This window comes from Peromyscus eremicus, chromosome 13, assembly GCF_949786415.1.
Source record: "Peromyscus eremicus chromosome 13, PerEre_H2_v1, whole genome shotgun sequence".
NCBI classification, from domain to species: domain Eukaryota; kingdom Metazoa; phylum Chordata; class Mammalia; order Rodentia; family Cricetidae; genus Peromyscus; species Peromyscus eremicus.
The window spans coordinates 54,993,824-55,015,117 of record NC_081429.1 but is presented as its reverse complement, the minus strand read 5'-3'; the positions used below and the strand labels follow the sequence as shown (position 1 = coordinate 55,015,117).

Sequence of the window (21,294 nt, the reverse complement as noted above, 5' to 3'; positions counted from 1 at the left end):
GAAAAAGAAAGAAAGGGCACTAAAGCTCAAAGAGAACAGTCCATTCCTCAGCACATGGAATGAACAACGCCCTGTCCCCATTCAGGTACTGAGGTTGTAACCTCTGATGTGACTGCAGTCAGAGACTGGTGAGATTCATGGTGAGATTCAAAGTTAAATGAGATTAAAAGGGACAAGAAAACCGAATCCTCGCAAGACTGACAGAAAAGAGTTACAAGAAAACAGTGACCAAGTGCTCTCACCAGACGCACCCTGCTAGCAGTAAGATCCAGACTTTGACCCTCCATAAATGAGAAAATAAACTTCTGTCACTTAAACCACTCCATAGAGAAAAATTTAAAAAGCAATCAAAAGAAAAAATTACCTCTGCCTGATCCCAACTGGACAGCTTTTTGGGAGTGGCGCCAGGAGTCTGGTCAGCGGTTTGATCCCAGCGCCGCTTTCGTTTTGAGGGGGGCTGGGATGCTGCTGCCCCATTGACGACTTTTAGTTCTCCAGCTTTAGCTTTTTCTGCTAGTTGTTGCCTAATTTCTCTCTGAAAAACATTAGAAAGAGCAGAATACTTATATTTCACATTGTTTCATTAGAGGAAAAAACTCACAGGTACCAGGCATGCCTGAGATTCTGTTCAATTCCTGCATCAGCAAATGGGAGGGGAAGAGTTCTGTCAGCTAAGTCTTTATGCCACTAGTATTTGGTATTCCACTCATTTTATTTTCTGTTCCTAGTTCTGGTACTGTTCCTTATCTTTGCTATTATGTATTTGCAGTTCTACAGAACTGTCTTTCTTCCTAAACAGTATATAAGCAACTCTAGAATTTTAACAGCCTACACTTTAAAGCTAGTGAAACAGATCTTATTGTAAAGTAAAATCTCTAGTCAGTAAATAAGATCTCCACTCTAACAGCAGAGAATTGAAAAATATGAAACTAAAAGTTTTTTTGTTTTTTTGTTTTTTTTTTTTTGGTTTTTCGAGACAGGGTTTCTCTGTGTAGCTTTGCGCCTCTCCTGGAACTCACTTGGTAGCCCAGGCTGGCCTCGAACTCACAGAGATCCGCCTGGCTCTGCCTCCCGAGTGCTGGGATTAAAGGCGTGCGCCACCACCGCCTGGCAAAACTAAAAGTTTTTAAAACTCATTGACACAAAAATAAGCCAGGGGTAGTGGCACACGCCTGTGATCCATAGTCTAAGGCAGAAATGTTTCTTTGAATTTAAGACCAATGAGAGTTCCACACCAGCCAGGATACATAGCAAGACTCTGGTCTCAAAAACAAAAAAGAACAAAAATAGCAAAAATAAAACTTAGTGTTGGGCTAGAGAGATGGCTCAGAGGTTAAGAGTACTCTATTCTTTCAGAGGTCCTGAGTTCAATTCCCAGCAGATATGATGGTTCAACTATTTATAACAACATCTGGTGCCCTCTTCTGGCATGTAGGCATGCATGCAGACAGAATACTGTATATATAATAAATAAATCTTAAAAAAAAAAACCTTAAAACAAAAAGCAACTTAATGTCATAACAAATGAATTTATTCTTTCATTCTAAAATGAGGTTCCACTTCTCTTTTAATTCACCTAACAAACTTCATTTAATTATGTTATTAATAAAGATACAGTAGCTATTAAAACAACCCCAGCCTGTTACGGTGGTGTGCACTTTAATCCTCAAGAGGCAGAGGTAGGAAGATTCCGTTGAGTTAGAGACCAGCCTGTGACTATGGAGCTACAGAGTGAGTTCTAGGTTAACCTGGGCTAGAGAAAGACCCTACTTCAAAGAACAATCAAAAAGAACAAGACTGGGGACAGCAAGATGGCTCAGCAATTGTCACCGAGCCTGACACCTACATTTAGTCCCTGGGACGCACTGGGTAGAACTGCCTCCTGCCAACTGTCCTCTTACCTCCATGCACACCATGGCATATACCATGGCATAAGCATATACACACAAATAAATATGTGATGAAACAAAAATTACAAAAAACAGTTGAGGTTTAGCTTCCCAGCACTGCTTCTGTGCTAACACAGAATTAGTAAGCCAGAAGGATCACTCAGAATTCTTGATCTACATCCAAACCAAATGAGCAGTAGGGATTCTTTAAGAACGAATGTGATCCCTAGCTCCCTGAGGTATACTAAACTCCCTACACACCTCCCCAAGCATATATGCATACTGGAGACCAAAGAGCTCCAGAAAATCAAAATATCAAGTTTCAAAGGTGATCTAATTCTGGGATAATTTTTTAACTTAATTTGTAATTTTTACAAATAAAATACTACAGTCCAATCATGCTTGTTTCCACCTTTAACTCCAGCACTTGAGAGGCAGAACTGAGTTTTAAGCCAGCCAGGGCTACATAAGACCATCTTTAAAAAAATAATTGCTGGGCAGCAGTGGCATACACCTTTAATCCCAGCACTCCAGCTCTCAGGAGGCAAAGGCAGGTGGATCTTTGTGAGTTCAAGACCACCCTGGTCTACAGAGTGAGTTCCAGAACAGTCAGGGCTACACAGAAAAACTCTGTCTCAAGGGAAAGAAAAATTGCTGTGAACAACAAAAACTAAACTGTAAACTTCTCTCAAACTCTCTTCAATCACTTCACAGCCATTACGCCGAGAAGTGAGTTCCTACCTCCTCCTTAGTCAGATGTTGTTCCCGCATAACATCCATGTAAGTTCTGGCATTCATTTTAGGGTCAGGGGTCTTCCCTCCTGCAGAAAAGAACAGCAACAGGACAAGAGTACAATAAATAAAGGATATTAGGTTCAATTGATTTCTCTGCCCTGCTCTAATTTTATGTTATTCCATAATCATTTAATTTATTTTTTGGTGGAAAACTTTGATAATTATACATCTTACTTTTTATTGAGTTTGCTGATCAATTTAACCTGTTTGAACACAAACATATCTACAGCAGTTTAAAACAATTATTTTAATGCATAGATAAAGCAAAATGACAGCACAGTTTAGAGTCTTCAGAAGTGATGGGTTCCTGGGTTGCTAATCCGGAATACGTACACTTTCGTGCCTTTGTCTCCATCAGCAGTTCTGACTTCAAGCAGCAGAATAGAAGCCTAGAAAATTATCTCTTTACCATTAGTAACACTTTGGAAAGATATTTATATTCAAAACATTACCTGTTGCAAGCTGTTAAAATCCTGACTACAGTAACTGACTACACAAGTTCTTCATACAGTGATCTAAACAGTTGTAACTTAGAAAATCTAATATACCTACAATCTTACTCTCATGTCACATTACTAAAAAGGGCTTCATGCTTTTTAAAATTTCTTTCTTGACCCAAAATATAATTCTATTTCTTAGAAAGTACAATTACAACTGGAAATATATTACTTAAGATATATTATTTCTACCAGTTATTACAATGCACACAAAAGAAAAGTGGTGTACAAAGAGATGTGTCAGTCTCTTGATTAAAGTTTCAGTATTTGCTTTTCAAACTGCAAACTATCTTAAAGAAGCCCAAACATTATAGAACAAGATCAACAAAGGCACACTATGCTTTAGAAATGTGATAATTAGCTATACAAGTAGTATAGCATTAAAATTTAGGACAAAATAATAAAATTCTAAGACATCTCCTATGCTGACGATCATGCCCAATTGGTAGTGTCATTCTTTCTGACACTAGCTCTGATAAGACTTCCTTTGGAATACTTTTTCACCATAATCTAGAGAGGATGTGTTGAACTGCACCCTTAAGAATGCAGACAGGACTGGCATATAGCAGTACTGCTGTAGGAAAGAAATTAAGGACAGTTAGTATGGGCCTGTGAATTCTGACATACATGTTTAAATCAATTACAATTATGCAAGTAAAGAAAAGAATATCCCTATTAGTTCATGCAGGCTGAAAGTCTACCTTGTGAACCTGCAGCAGATCTATTTTAAACCAGGCACTTAGTTTTGAGGGTGGGACTCACTCACGCACCCGAGGAGAGCTTCCACCAGGCTCACTATGCCCCTTGCACACTACAATTAGCAAGACAGACTCCAACTATTACAGACACCAAAGTCTTTGTACGTAACTTTCGTTTTAACTACAAATTTGCATAGAGCAAAGTAGGTGCATTTACTAAGCTTTAAGGATATGAGGGGACTCTAGTGTGAGAAACAATTTCTCAAAAGTAACAATCCAAAACTCTAGAATTTGGAATGAAAACTTGCAATAATTTGAAGTATTTTGAGCAGAAAACCACATTTGTTCAAAGTATACCAAGAGTACCCAAAACAAAAGTAAAAGAAAAACCTTTAACCCTTTGCGTTTCTATGGCATTGGCTCATTATTTTCTTGTCCTTCTACCTGGAAAGAAAACTTGCATTATAAAGATGAAGACTATGGCATCTGTGACTTCAACCAAATCTATACAAATCTATACGGGGGTCTTTAAAAAAACAAAAGCAAATTCATAAGCATGCCAAAAAAAATCAAAGGGCTAAAGACAACTTAATTAAAATAAATTTCTGAATACTTATAGAAAAGTGGGAAAGAATTACCATCTGCAAAAGGATCAAGACGCTCTGGGGAAATTATCATGGTCCGCCTATGCTTTTTGTACTCATCTTCTCGGTCTGCAATCTTTGGAGGACGATGTTCAGCAAACGGGTCATACTGGAAAAAGGATTGTTTCATTTAATACCCACTCTATCACATGACCAACACTTCCCCACCAGACACACATCAAATAAACAAACCATTTATGTAAAAAACGTTATCATTTTTACTATTTTCTACAGAGAAAATATTTTCCAGTTTCAAAAAACTTTGGACTTTTGAATTATAACCTGTTTTTATGTTCAAGCTATTTGTGTGTTATTTCTCTCGCAGTTATACATAAAATGTTTTTACATTTAAAAAAAGGACAAATACTATAGAATTGTATTACATGAAATATATAGAATATACAAATTCACATATAGACAGAAAGACTAGACGTTTATCTCAAGATGGACAAGAAAGGAATATAGAGTAATGATTTCCTAAGTAGAGAATCTCTGTTTTATGTGATGGAAAAGCCCCACAAATGATGTAATAAATCAATATAATTAATGTAATTAATATCATAAATATAGTTATTGAATGAATACTGCGAATGTAATCAATGAATACCACAAATGTAATTAATATCATGAATGTAATTAATGAATATCGTGAGTGTAATTAATATCCTGAATGTAATTCATGCCACTAAATTATGAACTTAAAAATGGTTACAACTGCAAAAAAATAAAAAATATAAAAAAATTTTAAAAAAAGAAAGAAAAGGTGTATATGGCTGATCAGTTTACAGAAGTCAACACTTCATGTAATGATGCCTTTACCAAACAGTTCTGATTCTCCCAAGTCAGCTCTTCTCTCAAAATAGTCTCAGAATTGACTGCTAAAAACTTGTGCTTCCACTAGAACTCAGTTCCTCTTTGTAAACTGAATAAATTTTGAAGTCACCTGTTCTGTTGACTGTGGTATATCATTAAGCAATGCCACAGGGGCATGATATCCAGGCTTCTTCTGACCCAGCAAACTTGTAGATGATGAGTAGTCATCATCATCCTGCAATGAAACACACCCAAAAAGTCAAACAAATGTCAGAACATAAAAATGTATAATTTGGCAACTATCATAGGTTTATTTCGAACTCTTCACTTTATTTAATCACAGAAACAAGTAAACAGTAATTGTTATCAAATGTACTGACTTCCTTAACAGTATGTTTACACAGCAACATATACTCTTTCTTTTCTAGTATAAAAAGTGTACAACTTGTTAACTCCCAAGAAAGCTTATCCATAAACTCACTTTAAAATGAAGACCCTTGTTTCTTAGCTTCTAGAACATGCAGGAGAATGGCATACTAGGACAAGGGTGGTAGTGCCAACACTGAATTCCTAATCCTAGCACTCGGTTAAGGCCAGTATGAACTAACACTGTCTCAACACACATGCATGCACATATACACAGAGGGTAGGGGACATCCTCTGCAAACACTAGTCTCCAATCAGCCTCTAGAATTTAATCTTTGGGACAATCACATAAACACCTTTTTACCAAGGGGAAAAAGTGCCAGTGACAAAGATGTGACTTGAATTTTACAAAAATAACCAGTTTGAGTCAGGCACTTGGGGGGGGGGGAGCACTGGGGGCACACATTTAATCCCAGCACTTGAGAGGCATGGTCTACATGGTGAGTTGGAAGGCCAACTAAGGTTATATAATGAGATCCTGTCTCAAAACAAAACATCATCAACAGCAAGTCTGATAATCTATATAAGTTCTGTCTAATTGCAATCATGCAAAAACAGATTAAATAGCTATTTCACCAAATCTGAATGTTTGAGATGGTCAAAAGAAAAGCTATGTAGAATTTACATAAAAACCTTTGATGTTCTATTTTGTTCAGCCAAAATGGAACATCTGTGAGTTCAAGGCCAACCCAGTCTATAAAATGAGTTTCAGGACAGCCAGGGCTACACAAAGAAACCCTGGGGGGGGGGGTGGGGATAAAAACTGAGCACTTCAGGAAGTATCTGAGGGCATGGGGAGGGCTTCAGCATTCAGAAGGCAAAAAATAGGCAGATCCTGAAAAACTGTATCAAAAAACAGGGAGTAACCACCTTCAGTCCCAGCACTTGGAAGACAAGACAGTTTGAGGCCAAGCATGGTCGGTCTACATAACCAGTTCCAGGTCGGCTAGGATTACACAGCAGGGGGGGATGGGGTCCTCTCTCCTTTTAACCACGCAATTCAAACAGAAAAAATCCCCTCTATTTCTTTTCAAAACTTTTTCAAAAACAAAAGCAAAATTAAAAACCTTGCCTCTTACAACTTACATCTTCAAGTTCAGTTGCAGCAATTGATGTCACGTATCCAGCAAATCTGCTATCACTTCCGCCATAAATCTCTTGGTCATAATAACCTGTGGAATCAAGGCCCACTCCTTGGGCTTCATCAAGAGCTGCCTTCTTGCCCTGGATTTCTCGAATCTGTGCTTCAATATCTGTAAGAAAGAAAAACAATTTCACATTCCAAAGAGCTCTTAATAAGATCTTATCAAAATAACCTTAAACATAGAAAAGTTTAAGTAACTTGACCATGAAAGAGGTTAAAAGAGTAGTCCATCTACACATCTACTTCATCCCTTACCTCAAAAGATGACAGAAACCCAAAGATCTGATTTACTATGTCATCAACTACAATTACCCTAACCATTAGAATGGGCTATCAAAATTAATCGAGAAATGCTAAACCTTCCCCTAACTGAAAAATTACAGCAATTAAAAAATTACACTAAAATATGTATTTATTATTAGCATGTACGGCACATGTACAAATGTGTAGAGACCAGATAACTTGAAAGCTGGGTTCTCTTCTACCTTTACATGGTTCCAGGAATCAAACTGAAGTCACTAAGCTTGTGTGCAAGTGACTTAGTGAGCCATCTCTGGCAGCCAAAAAAATTAAAACTGTTGATGTTCACCAGGAACCAGAGCTATACTCACAATTATTTAAACTTACCACTACCAGAACTGAACTAGAAACATAATTCAGTGGTGCATAACTTGCTGAGCATTGTATAATTTGATACCCAGTCTCATGTATTATAGCACAAAATAAAACCCATTATTAGAGATATAAAACCAACAGTATGAATCAGTTCCCTGCCTTTTGGCTAAGATCAAGTATAAAAAAAGCATTAAACTGAGCACAGTAGAGCCAGCAAAATGGCCCAGCAGGTAACAAACCTGTTGGTAAGCCATCTCCTTCTACCTGCTAGGTCAAGGCCTCTGTTTCACAACTGTACAGCAGGTTCCAGGTTAGCTAGCCCCAAATCCTCTAACCAATTCTCCTGTCTTTGTTTTATGTCTTGCAGTAAGAGTACTGAGATTATACATCCACTTTTATGCATCTTTTTACACATCTAGCTTTTTTTTTAAGGTTTATTTATTTATTATATATACAGTGTTCTGCCTGCACGCCAGAAGAGGACACCAGATCTCATTATAGATGATTGTAAACCACATGTGGATGCTGGCAATTGAACTCAGGACCTTTAGAAGATCAGCCAGTGCTCTTAACCTCTGAGCCATCTCTCCAGCCCCCCACATCTAGCTTTTTACACGAGTTCCTGGGATCAAACTTCTAACTGCTAAGATTACAGGTATGACTTAGCATGGCCCACACTCTTTGGTTTTCTCTTCAATACACTCTAACTGGGTGTACTAGAATGAAATTTCCTAGCACTGCATAAACAAGTATAATAACTCCCTATTTGTAACTCCAGAAACCCAGAAGAAGAGAAGCACTGTCAGAAAAACCTAATTTGAGCTACATTTTCCTGGTTTGTTTTTTGCTATTATCTTTTTTTTCCCCCGTTTTTTTTTCTTAATATATTTATTTATTATGTATACAGTGTTCTGTCTGCATATATCCCTGCAGGCCGTAAGAGGGCACCAGATCTCATCACAGATGATTGTGAGCCACCATGTGGTTGCTGGGAATTGAACTCAGGACCTCTGGAAGAGTAGTCAGTGCTCTTAACCTGTGAGCCATCTCTCCAGCGCCTTTTCCTGGTTTTTTGAGACAGGGTTTCTCTGTAGTTTTGGAGCCTGTCCTGGAACTCGTTCTGTAGACCACGCTGGCCTCGAACTCACAGAGATCCGCCTGCCTCTGCCTCCCGAGTGCTAGGATTAAAGGCATGCGCCACCACTGCCCGACCGCTATTATCTCTTTTGATTAATATTTATATTTTAAAAATTTTAAAAATGACCATGTGGTGGTACATGCGTTTAGTTACAGCACTTGGGAGGAGGGAGAGCAGAGGCAGGTGGGGCTCTGTGAGTGCGGGGCCAGCAGCCAGGTCTACAGAGTGAGTTCCAGGACAGTTAGGGCTATGTAACAAGACCTTGTCTTAAGACAGACAGACAGACAGAGAGACAGAGATGGGGGGAGGAGGAGGGAGGAGATAGGAAAGGGAAGGGAAGAAAAGGAAAGGAAAGGAAAGGAAAGGGAGGGGAAGGGAAGGGAAGGGAAGGGAAGGGAAGGGAAGGGAAGGGAAGGGAAGGAAAGGGAAGGGAAGGAAAGGAAAGAGGAGGGAGGGGAGGAAGGAAAAGAAGGGGGAGGATAGTTGAAGTTCATACAGAATGATAGAGAATGTGTTTAGGAAAAAAAATTTAAACCTCTACCCACTCTGTTTATGTCTGGCACTGTTTTAGTGCCTCTAGTATGTCCAAGAGGAATACTAGCAGACCTCTTGGTAGTTAGGAGAACTGGCTTACATGTCAGTGCTCTTTTCTGAAATATTCAAGACTTTTCTCCCTCACACTATGCACCTAACACTTTACTCGGGTGGTAGTTTGTGCTTTTGTGTGCATGTTTTGAGACAGGTCTCACATGTAACCCTTGGCTGACCTGGAATTTACAATGTACACAGGCTGGCCTCAACTTGTGTGAAATCTTCCTTACCTGGCCTCACGAATACTAGGGTTCCAAGCAGAACCACCACAGTTAAGTTTGTGGTTTGTTGTTGCTGTTGGTTGGTTGTTCTGGAGGAAAGGGTTATTTTGAGACAGGGTCTCACTAGGTAGCCTTGGCTTTCCTTGAACTCAAGAGTTTGGCCTGCCTCTGCCTTCTGAGTGCTAGAATCAAAGATGAGTGTGGCTCTGATTTAAGCTTTTGAAGGAATCACAACTACCACTTCTATCAGACTCTGGAAGGAAATAGATATGAGCAAATGAGACCAGCTACATCATTATAGTGTGACGACCACCTCCATCAAATGACCTCATACACCTGTACAAGAGCGGCATCCTGACCCTCACACATCCAGGGACTCAAAAAAAGAGAACCTCCTGAAGAGCTCAGGACCCGGTTAACTAAAGGACCAGAAAACTTTCACCTGGCCCCTTTACTTTTACAGTTCAAGTCCCTTGTGCTAACATGTGTGGCTTTTTTTATTTCCCTAGACAAAGCCTTATCATGTTGCCCAGGTTGACCTCAAACTCCTGGCAATCCTCCTGCCTCAGCCTCCTAAGAACTGGAATTAGATATGGTCCGCCATACTTAGCTCCCAGTTCTTCTGCCCCACTACCACCACTTTACCCAGTTGACTGGTTTCTACTTGGTGGGAATGACATTTTTCTAAATATCTAAAGACTACATCTGCTCCAATTAAGTACAACTGAAATCCCAACATGATTTTTTTTGTTGTTGTTCTGGAGATGAATTCTGATACCTGACATACCTATTGGAAAAAACATCCTTCCCCAGAAAGTACAGAAGACTGATATTAACAATGTTAATGAATATGTGAATTATTTGGGTGGCTGACATATTTGACATTGTTTTTAGATAGGGTTTTTCTGTATTGCCCTGGCTGCCTTGGAACTCAGAGATCCACCTGCCTCCACCTCCTGAGTGCTGGGATTAAAGATGTGTGCCACCACCACCTGGCATATTTGACGATTTATTCAAAATAAACTGGGTGGACATGCCTCAGGTTTGCCAACACCCATGAAGCACTAGGTTTAATCCTCAGCACCAGAAAAACAAATAAAAGATGGGAAACATCAGTGCTGGAGAGATTGCTCATCAGTTAAGAGCACTTGCTGCTGAAGCAGAGGACCCGGGTTCAGTTCCCAGCACCAGTTCCAGGGAACTGATGCTCTCTTCCGAACTCTGTGGGCACTGCATACACATGTTGTGCATACAAGTAGGCAACTGTTTGTACTCACAAAATAAATCATGGGAAACATTTAACAAACTCTTAGGTTAAACCTAGACTGTCACACCTGAGCTAGCGAGGCAGCTTTGTTAAGTCCCTTCACTAGACTACCTTTCTACACTGTTTTTCTGTGCCTGGGATACTGCAGACTCCAGCTTGCAGCGTTCCTTCCTTGATGCTTCCTCTTCATTTTTAGTTTGGAGAGGGCCCTCAGATGGTAATTTCACTGACTTTTTTTTTTTTTTTTTTTTTTTGAGATAGGATCTCTTCATGTAGTTCTGGCTGACCAAGTGCTGAGATTAAAGGTGTCTGCTACTATAACTGGTTCACTGACCTGTTTTAGTCTGATCTGTGGTAGCTATTTTCTTCCGGTCGGAAGCAATTAGTAAGGCAAGAATTCCTCAAATTTTAAAAGGAACCCCAGAAAAAAAGTTCCTTTACTCTGCAAACAAACTCTTAGGCTTTTTTTTTTTTTTAGCCAAGGTCCCAATAGATCAAGTGTACATTTTGGCTGACACAGTGTTGCATGCCTTTATTAATCCCAGCAATCAGGAGGCAGAGGCAGGGCAAGAGGATCTCTGTGAGTTCCAGGTCAACCAGACATACATAGCGTCTACAAAAAGAAAAAAGAAAGAGAGAAGGAAAGACAAAAGAAAGAAGAGATGGCTCAGTGGTGAAGAGCACTGGCTGCTCTTCCATCGTATGAAGTTTGATTTCTAACACCCACAAGGCGCCTTAGCTCACAACCATCTGTAACTCCAGTACCAGGGGATCTGACACCTCCTGGCCTCCTCAGGCACTAGGCATGCAAGTGGTGCACAGACAGACAGGCAGACAAGCATTCATCTACAGGAGAAACAAATGGGTGGAGTAGGAGTGATTTAGACAGGGTTTACTATGAATGTAGCCCTGGCTGTCCTGGAACCCACTATGTAGACCAGGCTGGCCTCAAATTCACAGAAGTTCACCTGCCTGCCTCCCTAGTAATGGGATTAAAGGTGTACACCAACTACAAGTGGCCAATAAAAACTTTTAAAATATAGTGTATTTTTTCTGAATACCAGAAGACAACTTAATCAATTCTCAAATAATTCTACAGAAAAAGAAATTCAAAAAAAAAAAAAAAAAGAAGAAGAAAGAAAGAAACAAACAAACAAAGAAAAAGAAATTCAAAATCATTCCTTTTTTTCTGGCAACCAAAGGAAAACATTACATCAAAGTTTCTCTTTTTTCAGCCACTCACTCAAACAAAACAAACCAGGAAATCTTTCTCAGCTTTGTTTCAGCTCTAATTTTCCAATTTAAGAACTTATCCACAGGAGCCTGACGGATGACTCAGCAGTTAAGAGTATGTACTACTCTGCAGTACACAGATACTGTACCCAGCATTCATGTCAGGTGAATCACAATTCCTGTCTTCTAGTTCCAAGGTCTATGATGCCTCTTCTGGCCTCCAAAGGCACTGCATTCACATACATAAACTCATGCATATATCCATAAAGATAAATGCATAAAGTAAAAAAATTAGAGGCAAAACACATTTCTATATGAAATTTTTGTTTAAGCCAACATCTCTTCCTTGTTTTGCCAAAGGCAGCAGTACCTCCAAATTGCTAGACAGTAAGACTGTGCTCACTTCTAACTATACATAATTTAATGCAAAAATGCCTAAAAGATAATACTTGATATGACTAAGTCTAGTTCTTATTTTTCAAATCATGGAAAGCATAAGGCACACTGGTCAAGTAAGAAAACAATCAGTTTGGGGACTAGGGATGGCTCAGCAGTTAAGAGATCTTGCTGCTCTTCCAGAGGACCAGAGTCCAGTTCCTGGCACTCATGTCAACTTTAGGGGATTAGACACCCTTCTTTATTTTATGGTCACCCAAACACGTGTGTGTGTGTGTGTACACACACACACAGAAACATAACACAAGCACATAAAGAATCTTTTAAAAATATTAATAAACTGGTGGTTAAAGAGGGTGTGAGAGATGATTCTAGCAGAAATGTTTGAAAAGCAGTATGGGGATATTGTTCAGTTGCCTAGCACGCATGAAATCCTAGATTTCCTCTCCAGCACTACATAAATCAGGCATTGTGGTTCATCCTATAATCCCACCATTAGGGAAGACCAAAAGTTCAAGGTCAGCCATTTGTTATGATGGCACATGCCTTTAATCCCAACCCTCAAGAGACAGGCAGATGGACCTCTATCAGTTCAAGACCAGCCTGGTCTTCATAATGAATTCTAGGCCACAAATCAAAAAAACCATGTGACAAAAAGAAGAACACAAGAAAATTCAAGGTCACCTTGGGCAATATACCTTATCTCAAAGAGAAGAGAAATACGTTTGAAAACATGACAAGAAAAATCTTCAGTTTGGTTCATTAATGGGCGAGAACCATGCAGTGAGGCACAAAAGTACTCATCTGAAAAGGCAGCACTTGGGAGGTAGAGGCAGGAGATCAGGAATCTAAGGACAACCTCAGCTACATAGCAGGTCTGAAGTCAACCAGGGCAATGACAGAGACCCTTCAAATAAAACAGAAAAAAGGCCAAAAAAAAAGTAAGGGAACACTTCCACAGAAGGAAGACACAACCATAACCTATTTCTATACAAAAAGAGTTATTTACCTTCTAAGATTCAAGTGGTAGCCATTACTTTAAAAATAAACAAGACACAATAAAGAATATGGAAACCACTATTGAGAAATGTTACTCCAGTAAATTCAAATCCAAGTCCCATTCTCAATTACTCCAATAACCTAAGAATGACTGCCTCCAATGAAATTATTCAATGACTTTCTTAAAACACAAAAGTCATCTGTGGGATGGAGAGATGGCTCAGCCAGTAAGAATGCTTGCATAGGACCTAAGTTCATTCAAATCCCCAAAAGCCATGTTAAGAAGACGGGCATAGTCATGCATATCTGCAACTCCAGGCCAGGGAAGGAGGGGGATGTTAGGGCGCTGGTGACCAGCATAGCTCCAGGTTCAGTAAGATACCCTGTCTCAAGGGAATAAGCCCAACTGTCTCCCTTTGACCTCCATGAGCATCTGTGATTGTGTGCACAAGGGGGGGGAACCTACACACATACATATGTAACGCACATGCATGCTTGCAAGGATGCATACACATACACACACACACACACACACAAAATAAATAAATAAATAGTAAATTGTTACTTGGGGGAAGGAAGATGGTACTTTATTCTATACTCACTGAGAAACCAAAATGAAATCTTGCAGTTTCTAAAGCCTTCCAAATCTGATGCTAAACCAGATTTTCCTCTCAATGCAGAAGATTCTCAAAACTATAAACTATTTCCTACCTGTCTGACCAAATAGATGTACTAAAACTGAGTTTTAAAATGCCACTTTTCTTTTTTTTTTTTTCTTTTTTTTTTTTTTTTTTTGGTTTTTCGAGACAGGGTTTCTCTGTGTAGCTTTGCGCCTTTCCTGGGACTCACTTGGTAGCCCAGGCTGGCCTCGAACTCACAGAGATCCGCCTGGCTCTGCCTCCCGAGTGCTGGGATTAAAGGCGTGCGCCACCACCGCCCGGGAAAATGCCACTTTTCAAAGAAAGGGTGTAATTCAATGGTAAATGTTTCTGTAACAAAAACTACAGAATCCTGAGGATTAATCCACAGCTGAAGGGGGGGGGGGCGTGAAAGGGGAGAGGGGAAGAGATGAAGAGATGGAGAGATCTTAAAGGTATAGTGATACATGACAAAAATCCCAGTGTTCAGAAGCCAAAGAATTCCTCCAAGTTTGAGCCCAGTTTAAGATACAAAGTGAGGCCGGTGGTGCCTTTATTAATGCCAGCACTCCAGAGGCAGAGATAAGCAGACCTCTGACTTAGAGGCCAGAGATCCAGGTCAACCAAGGGTTACATGGAGAAACCCTGTCTGGAAAAAACAAAAAAACAAAAGAAAAAATAAAACATACAAAGTAACCAGCCAACCAGGGGTACACAATCATTTCATTTCAAAACAAAAGAGAAGTCCTGCAAGATGGCTCAGCAACTAAAGGCACTCCCAGCAAGCCTGAAGACCTGTTCAATCCCAAGTTGTCTCTGACTTCCACATGGATAGATGAAAAAAATACATTAAACACACAATAAATAAATATAAGGAGAAAATTAAAATAAAAAATAAATATGATCCTGTTTATGTGAAGCTTTTCCCATAAAACCATGGGTATGCCTAAGTGGTTAAAAAAAAAAAAAAAAAAAACACCCTGGGTGTGATTCACATATGCCTACAATCCCAGTACTTAAAAGGCAGAAAATCAGGAGTCAAGGCCAGTTTGGACTACAACAAACTTTTCCCCACAAGTAATAAAATAAATCCAACATGTTAATCTATCAAATAAATGTTGATTTAACACTTGAATACCTATTATTGACAAGATACTAGAGCTATCAAGGCATATATAATTCTTGTGTACAATATTAGAAGAAAAACTTTAATGAGGTTATTCTGATTAAGGGTGAATGTGCTTCTTGCCAAGCCTGACAATCTAAGTTCTGATTCCCAGAACCTACATCATGAAAAAAGGAACAGACTCTTGCAAGTTATCCTCTGAACTCTGCAAAGCAAATGTAAGTATAAAAAACTTTCAAAAAGACTATTTTAGCCAGGCACATGATGATGTACACCTTTGATCCCAGCACTTGGGAAGTAGAGGCAAGTCAATGTCTTAAGAGACCAGCCTAGTCTACCAAGAGAATTCCTGGAACTACATAGTGGAGAGAAGTGATTCTGTCTCAAAAACAAAACAAAACAAAGCTTAAGACTAGCCTGATCTACAGAGTGAGTTCCAGGATAGCCAGGGCTAGAAAGAAACCTTGTCTTAAAAAAAAAAGGGGGGGAGGGGCTGGAGAGATGGCTCAGAGGTTAAAAGCACTGACTACTCTTTCAGGGGTCCTGAGTTCAATTTCCAGCAACCACATGGTGGCTCACAACCATCTATAATGAGATCTGGTGCCCTCTTCTGGCCTGCAAGGACACATGCAGGCAGAATACTGTATACATAATAAATAAATAAATAAATAAATTTTTAAAAAAAGGGGGGGGCAGTGGTGGTGCACACCTTTAGCCCCAGCACTGGGGAGGCAGAGGCATGAGGATCTTTTATGAGTTGAGGCCAGCCTGCCTGGTCTACAGAGCAAGGTCCAGGACAGCCAAGGCTACAGATAAACCCCATCTCAATGCCCCCACCAAAGACAACTATTCTAAGACAATAAAAATATTTTTACAGCCAGATGTTGGTGGCGCACACCTTTAATCCCAGCACTCAGGAGGCAGAGCCAGGAGAATCTCTGTGAGTTCAAGGCCAGCCTGGTCTACAGAGTGAGTTCCAGGAAAGGCGCAAAGCTACACAGAGAAACCCTGTCTCGAAACCCCCCCCCCAAAAAAAAAAATTTTTACTGAGGGCCATAGCTCTCAGGAAAAGCAACTAATTTTGCTCCATGTTATAGAAATGGCTTAAAGACAACTGTAAAAACCTATATTCTTGAAGGTGGTGATGGCACATGCCTTTAATCCCAGCACTTGGGAGGCAGGAGAATATGAACCTCTGAGTTCGAGGCCTGCTTCACAGGGAAACGGTCTCAAACAAAACTAAACTAAACAAAACACACAAACAAAAACTATATTCTCCAGGAAAATGTCATAAGGGAACAAGAGGCCATGCAAATGCTGTACACAGTTCTACTAAAAAGTTATCACCCTGCCAGGCAGTGGTGCACACCTTTAATCCCAGCATTTTGGAGGCAGAGGTGGGTGGATCTCTGGTCTACAGAGGGAGTTCCAAAACAGCAAGGTCTACAGAGGAACCCTGTCTGGGTAGGAAGGAGGGACTATCGACTTCTGACTTGTACCTAGCTGTGACATACAGTACCCCGCTTTCAAACAGCATTTGTACATTTTTATAAAAATACCAATTTTTGCTAATGAACTACAATCAACCAACATGTTTAGCTGGAGCTTCTACAATGAAAAGGCAAAACCAAAAACTTTACATTCATCTTAATAGGGGTATGCTACATAGAAGATATCAATAAGCCAACAATCAAAGCTACAAAACACCCATAGATAAATAACATATTAGAGGATGGGACTCCATCTATGCAGCTATGGAAAGACCATCACGGGCTGTGAAACTCTGCAGTGGGGCTGGCTGCTTTGGCGTCAACCATGCTCCTGTCAGTAAATCCCTCCCCATCACTCCATGCTCTGCAAGCCCAATAAAGTCACTGGTTCCCCAGAATGAAAAAAATAAAATAAATTAAACAACCTACCTCGGACAGAACAAAAACATTTTTAAATTTTCTAATTATTTTTGCCAACAACGTCTGAGATAGTCTAAAGGCAAAAAGAGTAACACCAAAACATTTCTGGCTTTAAATGTGTCAGTACTTTCAGTTCCTCAAATATCCCAACTATCACCTTTTGGTCCTAATCACTCTCCAGATTCAGATCCGAATTCCTTCCTTACACCCTCTCTTCCTACCACAGCAATGGTTCATTCGCATCTTTCACGACTCACTGCCTTGTTACAAGATGTTCCCAAGGGCTCAGGCGTCCTCCTCTAATTTAAAACTGATTGATCCTTTTAGATCAGCGCCGCGTCACCACCTCTCAAAAATAACTAAAGCACAGATTAACGGTTCCGTTACCAAGCTTCTCAGAAAGTACTGGCTTTACTTCTCTGTACACGTTCCTTTGATTTCCTAAGAAAATTAAAATTCACACGTTTCCCTATCAAACTGTCAAATTTCCGATATCCTTATATTGTTACCTCTAATACTGGACCATAGACACTTAAAAGGGATGTGTTTAGTGGCTCTTAGAAGCCATGTTCTCAGCGTAAATTTTGGTTTCTAAGCCAGGAACCAAGACACAGGGTTTCAACTTCTCACACTTCGATTCCTTCCTGTCTTCTCTGGTTATTTTCTTCTGGAATTCCAGGATGACCCTAGCTGTGTGTCCTCTGTCTACCACAAAATGATCAAGTACCCTGAAAGCTTGTGCAACTGAGAAAATCTGCCTTTTTTTTTTTCTTTCTCCCGTCCGCTTCTCCAACCACCAGTCCTCAAAGAAAAACACTACACCACCGTGATTCAAGGAGTGAGCGGGTGACCCGATTTTATGCCAGAATCATTTCGTGCAAGAACCACCACCCCATCACCTAGCAGCTTGAAGACGCCTGCATCGCCGCGGCTTGGAGTAACAGGCCGGCGTCGAAGCCGACTCCGTTAAGAACAGCCCGAAAGCGGCTGCCCACAAGACAGGGCTCTCCCGGTGCAAAACTGCCAACGACAGCGCCCAGGGGGGCGAGAGAGACTTCCCTCCCACGTCCGCCTCCCCGCTCCCGCCCCCGGGGTCCTCCCGAGCAAGCCGCTCGAGGGAGGCCCTCGGGTCGCCACCCGGGACCTCGGCAACCCCAGCAGCCAGCGCGGAACAAAGCGCCGGTCCCCGAGTGCCAGAGGACGCCATTACGCGGGCAGCGGGGCCTGCGCCGGGCCGCCGAGCCGCCGAGCAGGCCCCGCCGCGCGGACTCGGCCCAGACCGGAGAGGCCCCGCGAAGACGCCGAGAGCCGGCAGAGCGGACCGCGGCTGGCTGGCGGCCGGGGACGCGCGTGGGAGGACGAAAGCCGCTTACCTTCGTGAGTCTTGGCGATCTTCGCCATTTTGTCCACTCGAACACACAGACGGAACTGGCGCTCCCAAGGACTTCCGCTCGCCGCCGCCGCCGCCGCCGCCGCCGCCGCCGCCACCACCCACCAACAGAGCAGCTGCGCTCTGAGCGTGCGCACACGGGGACGCAAGCCGCACTATGGCACGGAACTCAACGTACTGCCACCTAGATGGAACCGCGAGGTGCATGATGGGAGTGGGCGGGGCCAGGGCCCGCTCCCGGCGGCTTCCTTTAAAAAGCAGGCGAATCCCCGGAAGGACTACATTCTTCGGGGAACAGCTCCGCCCCCGAGGAAGACCCAGTCTAGTCCGGGCGGTGGTGGCGCACGCCTCTAATCCCAGCACTCGGGAGGCAGAGCCAGGCGGATCTCTGTGAGTTCGAGGCCAGCCTGGGCTACCGAGTGAGTTCCAGGAAAGGCGCAAAGCTACACAGAGAAACCCTGTCTCAAAATAACAAAAAGAAAAAAAAAAATGGATTCTACTGAGGCAATGAACAAAGGCTGAGACTGGAGTGGGACAGGAAGATCCAGAGTTCAAGGTCAGCCTCTGCTATGCAACCAGTTCAAAGACAGCCTGGGCTCCCAAAAACCTCACTAAAAAAAGAAAAAAAAATCAACAAAAAGAAAGCCGGTTTCCACTTAACTCTGGAAGGTTGAATATTGAGTTGAGTGTCCTGAGAGGTCAGATTGTTATAAAACTTGGGCTGGGGCATGGACACAAACACAGTAGTCGGGTGTGGTGGCTGGCGCACACCTTTAAATCCCAGCACTTGGTAGACAGAGACAGGCAGATCTCCAGAGTTTGAGGCCAGAGCGAGTTCCAGGACAGACAGGACTACACAGAAAGACCCTGTTTGGGGGGGGGGGGAAGCTTCCAGATTGCAAACAGTGGAAACTAGAAGAGACACCATTAGAAACTGTCTAGGAAGGGTTAGAGAGATGACCCAATGGTTAAGAGCTGGTTGCTCTTGCGGAGAACCCAGATTCAATTCCCAGCATCCTCATGGCCCCTCACAACTGTAACTCTAGTTCCAGGGTATCTGATGCCCTTATCTGGCCCCTGTGTGCACTGCAAGAATGTGGTGAGCATACAAAAATGCAAGCAAAAACATTTATACACATAGCATAGAAATTAGAGAGAGAGAGAGAGAGAGAGAGAGAGAGAGAGAGAGAGAGAGAGAGAGAGAGAGAGAGCGCAAGAGCCGGGCGGTGGTGGCGCACGCCTTTAATCCCAGCACTCAGGAGGCAGAGCCAGGCGGATCTCTGTGAGTTCGAGGCCAGCCTGGGCTACCAAGTGAGTTCCAGGAAAGGCGCAAAGCTACACAGAGAAACCCTGTCTCGAAAAACCAAAAAAAAAAAAAAGAAAAGAAAAAAAAGAAAGAAAGAAAGAAAAAGAAACTGCCTGTGAAAACTTGCTGCATGGCCTTACAATGAAGCTTGTAGATATATGGGTAGGTTTTTAAGCAATGTTTCCTTCATGTACCTACTATTAAAGGGATTTGATGTAGAGGAAACCCAAAATAATAGAATTGATGTTATTTATTTACCAATGGATTTGCTTAGGAGACATTAAACCACAGAAAGTAGGATTTAGCTAAGGAAATGCTGCCTCCAAAATACCCCAAAGGTAAGTAGAATGCTAACCAGGCCTGTTAGAGATAAAGTAATATCAGTGTTTGTTCACCAGGATTGACCAGCCATTCGGCCCACCCCCATATCAAAGAACATGTCTCAAACAGGCAGCTGGAGGGGACAGCGCAACAGGGTCACAAGCAACCTTAAGTCCTGGTCTGCAATAAAGCCCCAATTCTTTTCATGAGAAAAGCATAATTCTGCCATAATTATGCCAAAAGCATAATTCTGGGCAGGATGACCCCAGGTAACACTATTTGGAAAAGTACAACACTGGTGTGTATAAACGTAAAATAATTCTGGCAATAACTTTGCTGTTTAAATCCCCTATCTGCCTAAGTAGCCAGATTTGCAGGCTCCTGACTCTGTTTCAATTGTTCTAAGTGCAACCTGGGCCTGAGATCTGAAAGAGATTTAAGGATGACCTCATATGCAGAGTTCATAGCCTGAAGTGGGTCTGAGTTATCAAGATCTATTCAAGGCTGGCTCTTCTTTGGGCATTAGTCAGAGCCAGATGTGCGGCATTAAAGAGCCTGTTCCTTTATGATCCTCCAGGTATGCCGAATGTCTTTTCACTGGGAAGGCTTATTATTCTAAAACAGATTCAAGCAGACATTTGTTGCATTTGGTGGTACTGTAGGAGCTAAATATTTCCTGAAGTCCCAAAGTAATGATAAGCATCACTAAAGAGATCACCCAGAATTATCTTGTGAGTCCTCTTGTGTAAAAAGAAGATTTCCTCACTGGAGCCTACTTGTCTGTATGTTTGTCCTTGAAAGAATACTAAAATAATTAATGAAGTAAGGGAAAACATTTACAGAAATGAAAGAGAGCTGGCCCCCACAGGCCCGGCTGTTTGAACACTTAGTTCCTGGTCCAGGACATTGTTTGGGGAGGTGGTGCAGCCTTGCAGCAGGAGGAAGGCCATTGCGGGGGACAGGCTCTGAGAGTTCATAGCCTTACTCTACCTCCAGATCCCTCTCCCTGCGTTGTGCTTGTGGTTGAAGCTGTGACCTCTCAGCTTCTTGTTCCTGCTGACATGCCTCCCCACCGCGGCAAATACCTTACTCCCTCGGTAATAGCGACTAGTGAGAACGGAACAGGTTTGTTTTTTAAAGCAGTTTGTTGTTGTTGTTGTTTTGAGGCAGTCTCACTGTGTATTCCTGTCTGTCCTGGTGTCCTGCTACCTCCTTCTCTGAGTCTGCTTCTCTATCA

The 21,294-nt window shown here is 41.7% G+C and overlaps 1 protein-coding gene across 2 annotated transcripts in view; it reads right to left on the bottom strand.

Moving 5' to 3' along the window:
• Sf3b1 (splicing factor 3b subunit 1) overlaps positions 1–18,514 on the bottom strand; it is a 47,313-nt gene extending 28,799 nt beyond the window's left edge. Inside the window, exons 1-6 of one of the 2 annotated variants that reach the window (XM_059278890.1) lie at positions 18,414–18,514; positions 6,849–7,015; positions 5,467–5,571; positions 4,518–4,632; positions 2,631–2,710; positions 365–535 (exon numbers count right to left, since the gene is read on the bottom strand). In XM_059278890.1, coding sequence (XP_059134873.1) covers positions 365–535; positions 2,631–2,710; positions 4,518–4,632; positions 5,467–5,571; positions 6,849–7,015; positions 18,414–18,441 — 666 coding nt within the window. In that variant the 5' untranslated portion in view covers positions 18,442–18,514. The other variant, XM_059278891.1, reaches the window with a different exon arrangement.
• Positions 18,515–21,294: the final 2,780 nt, after the last annotated feature.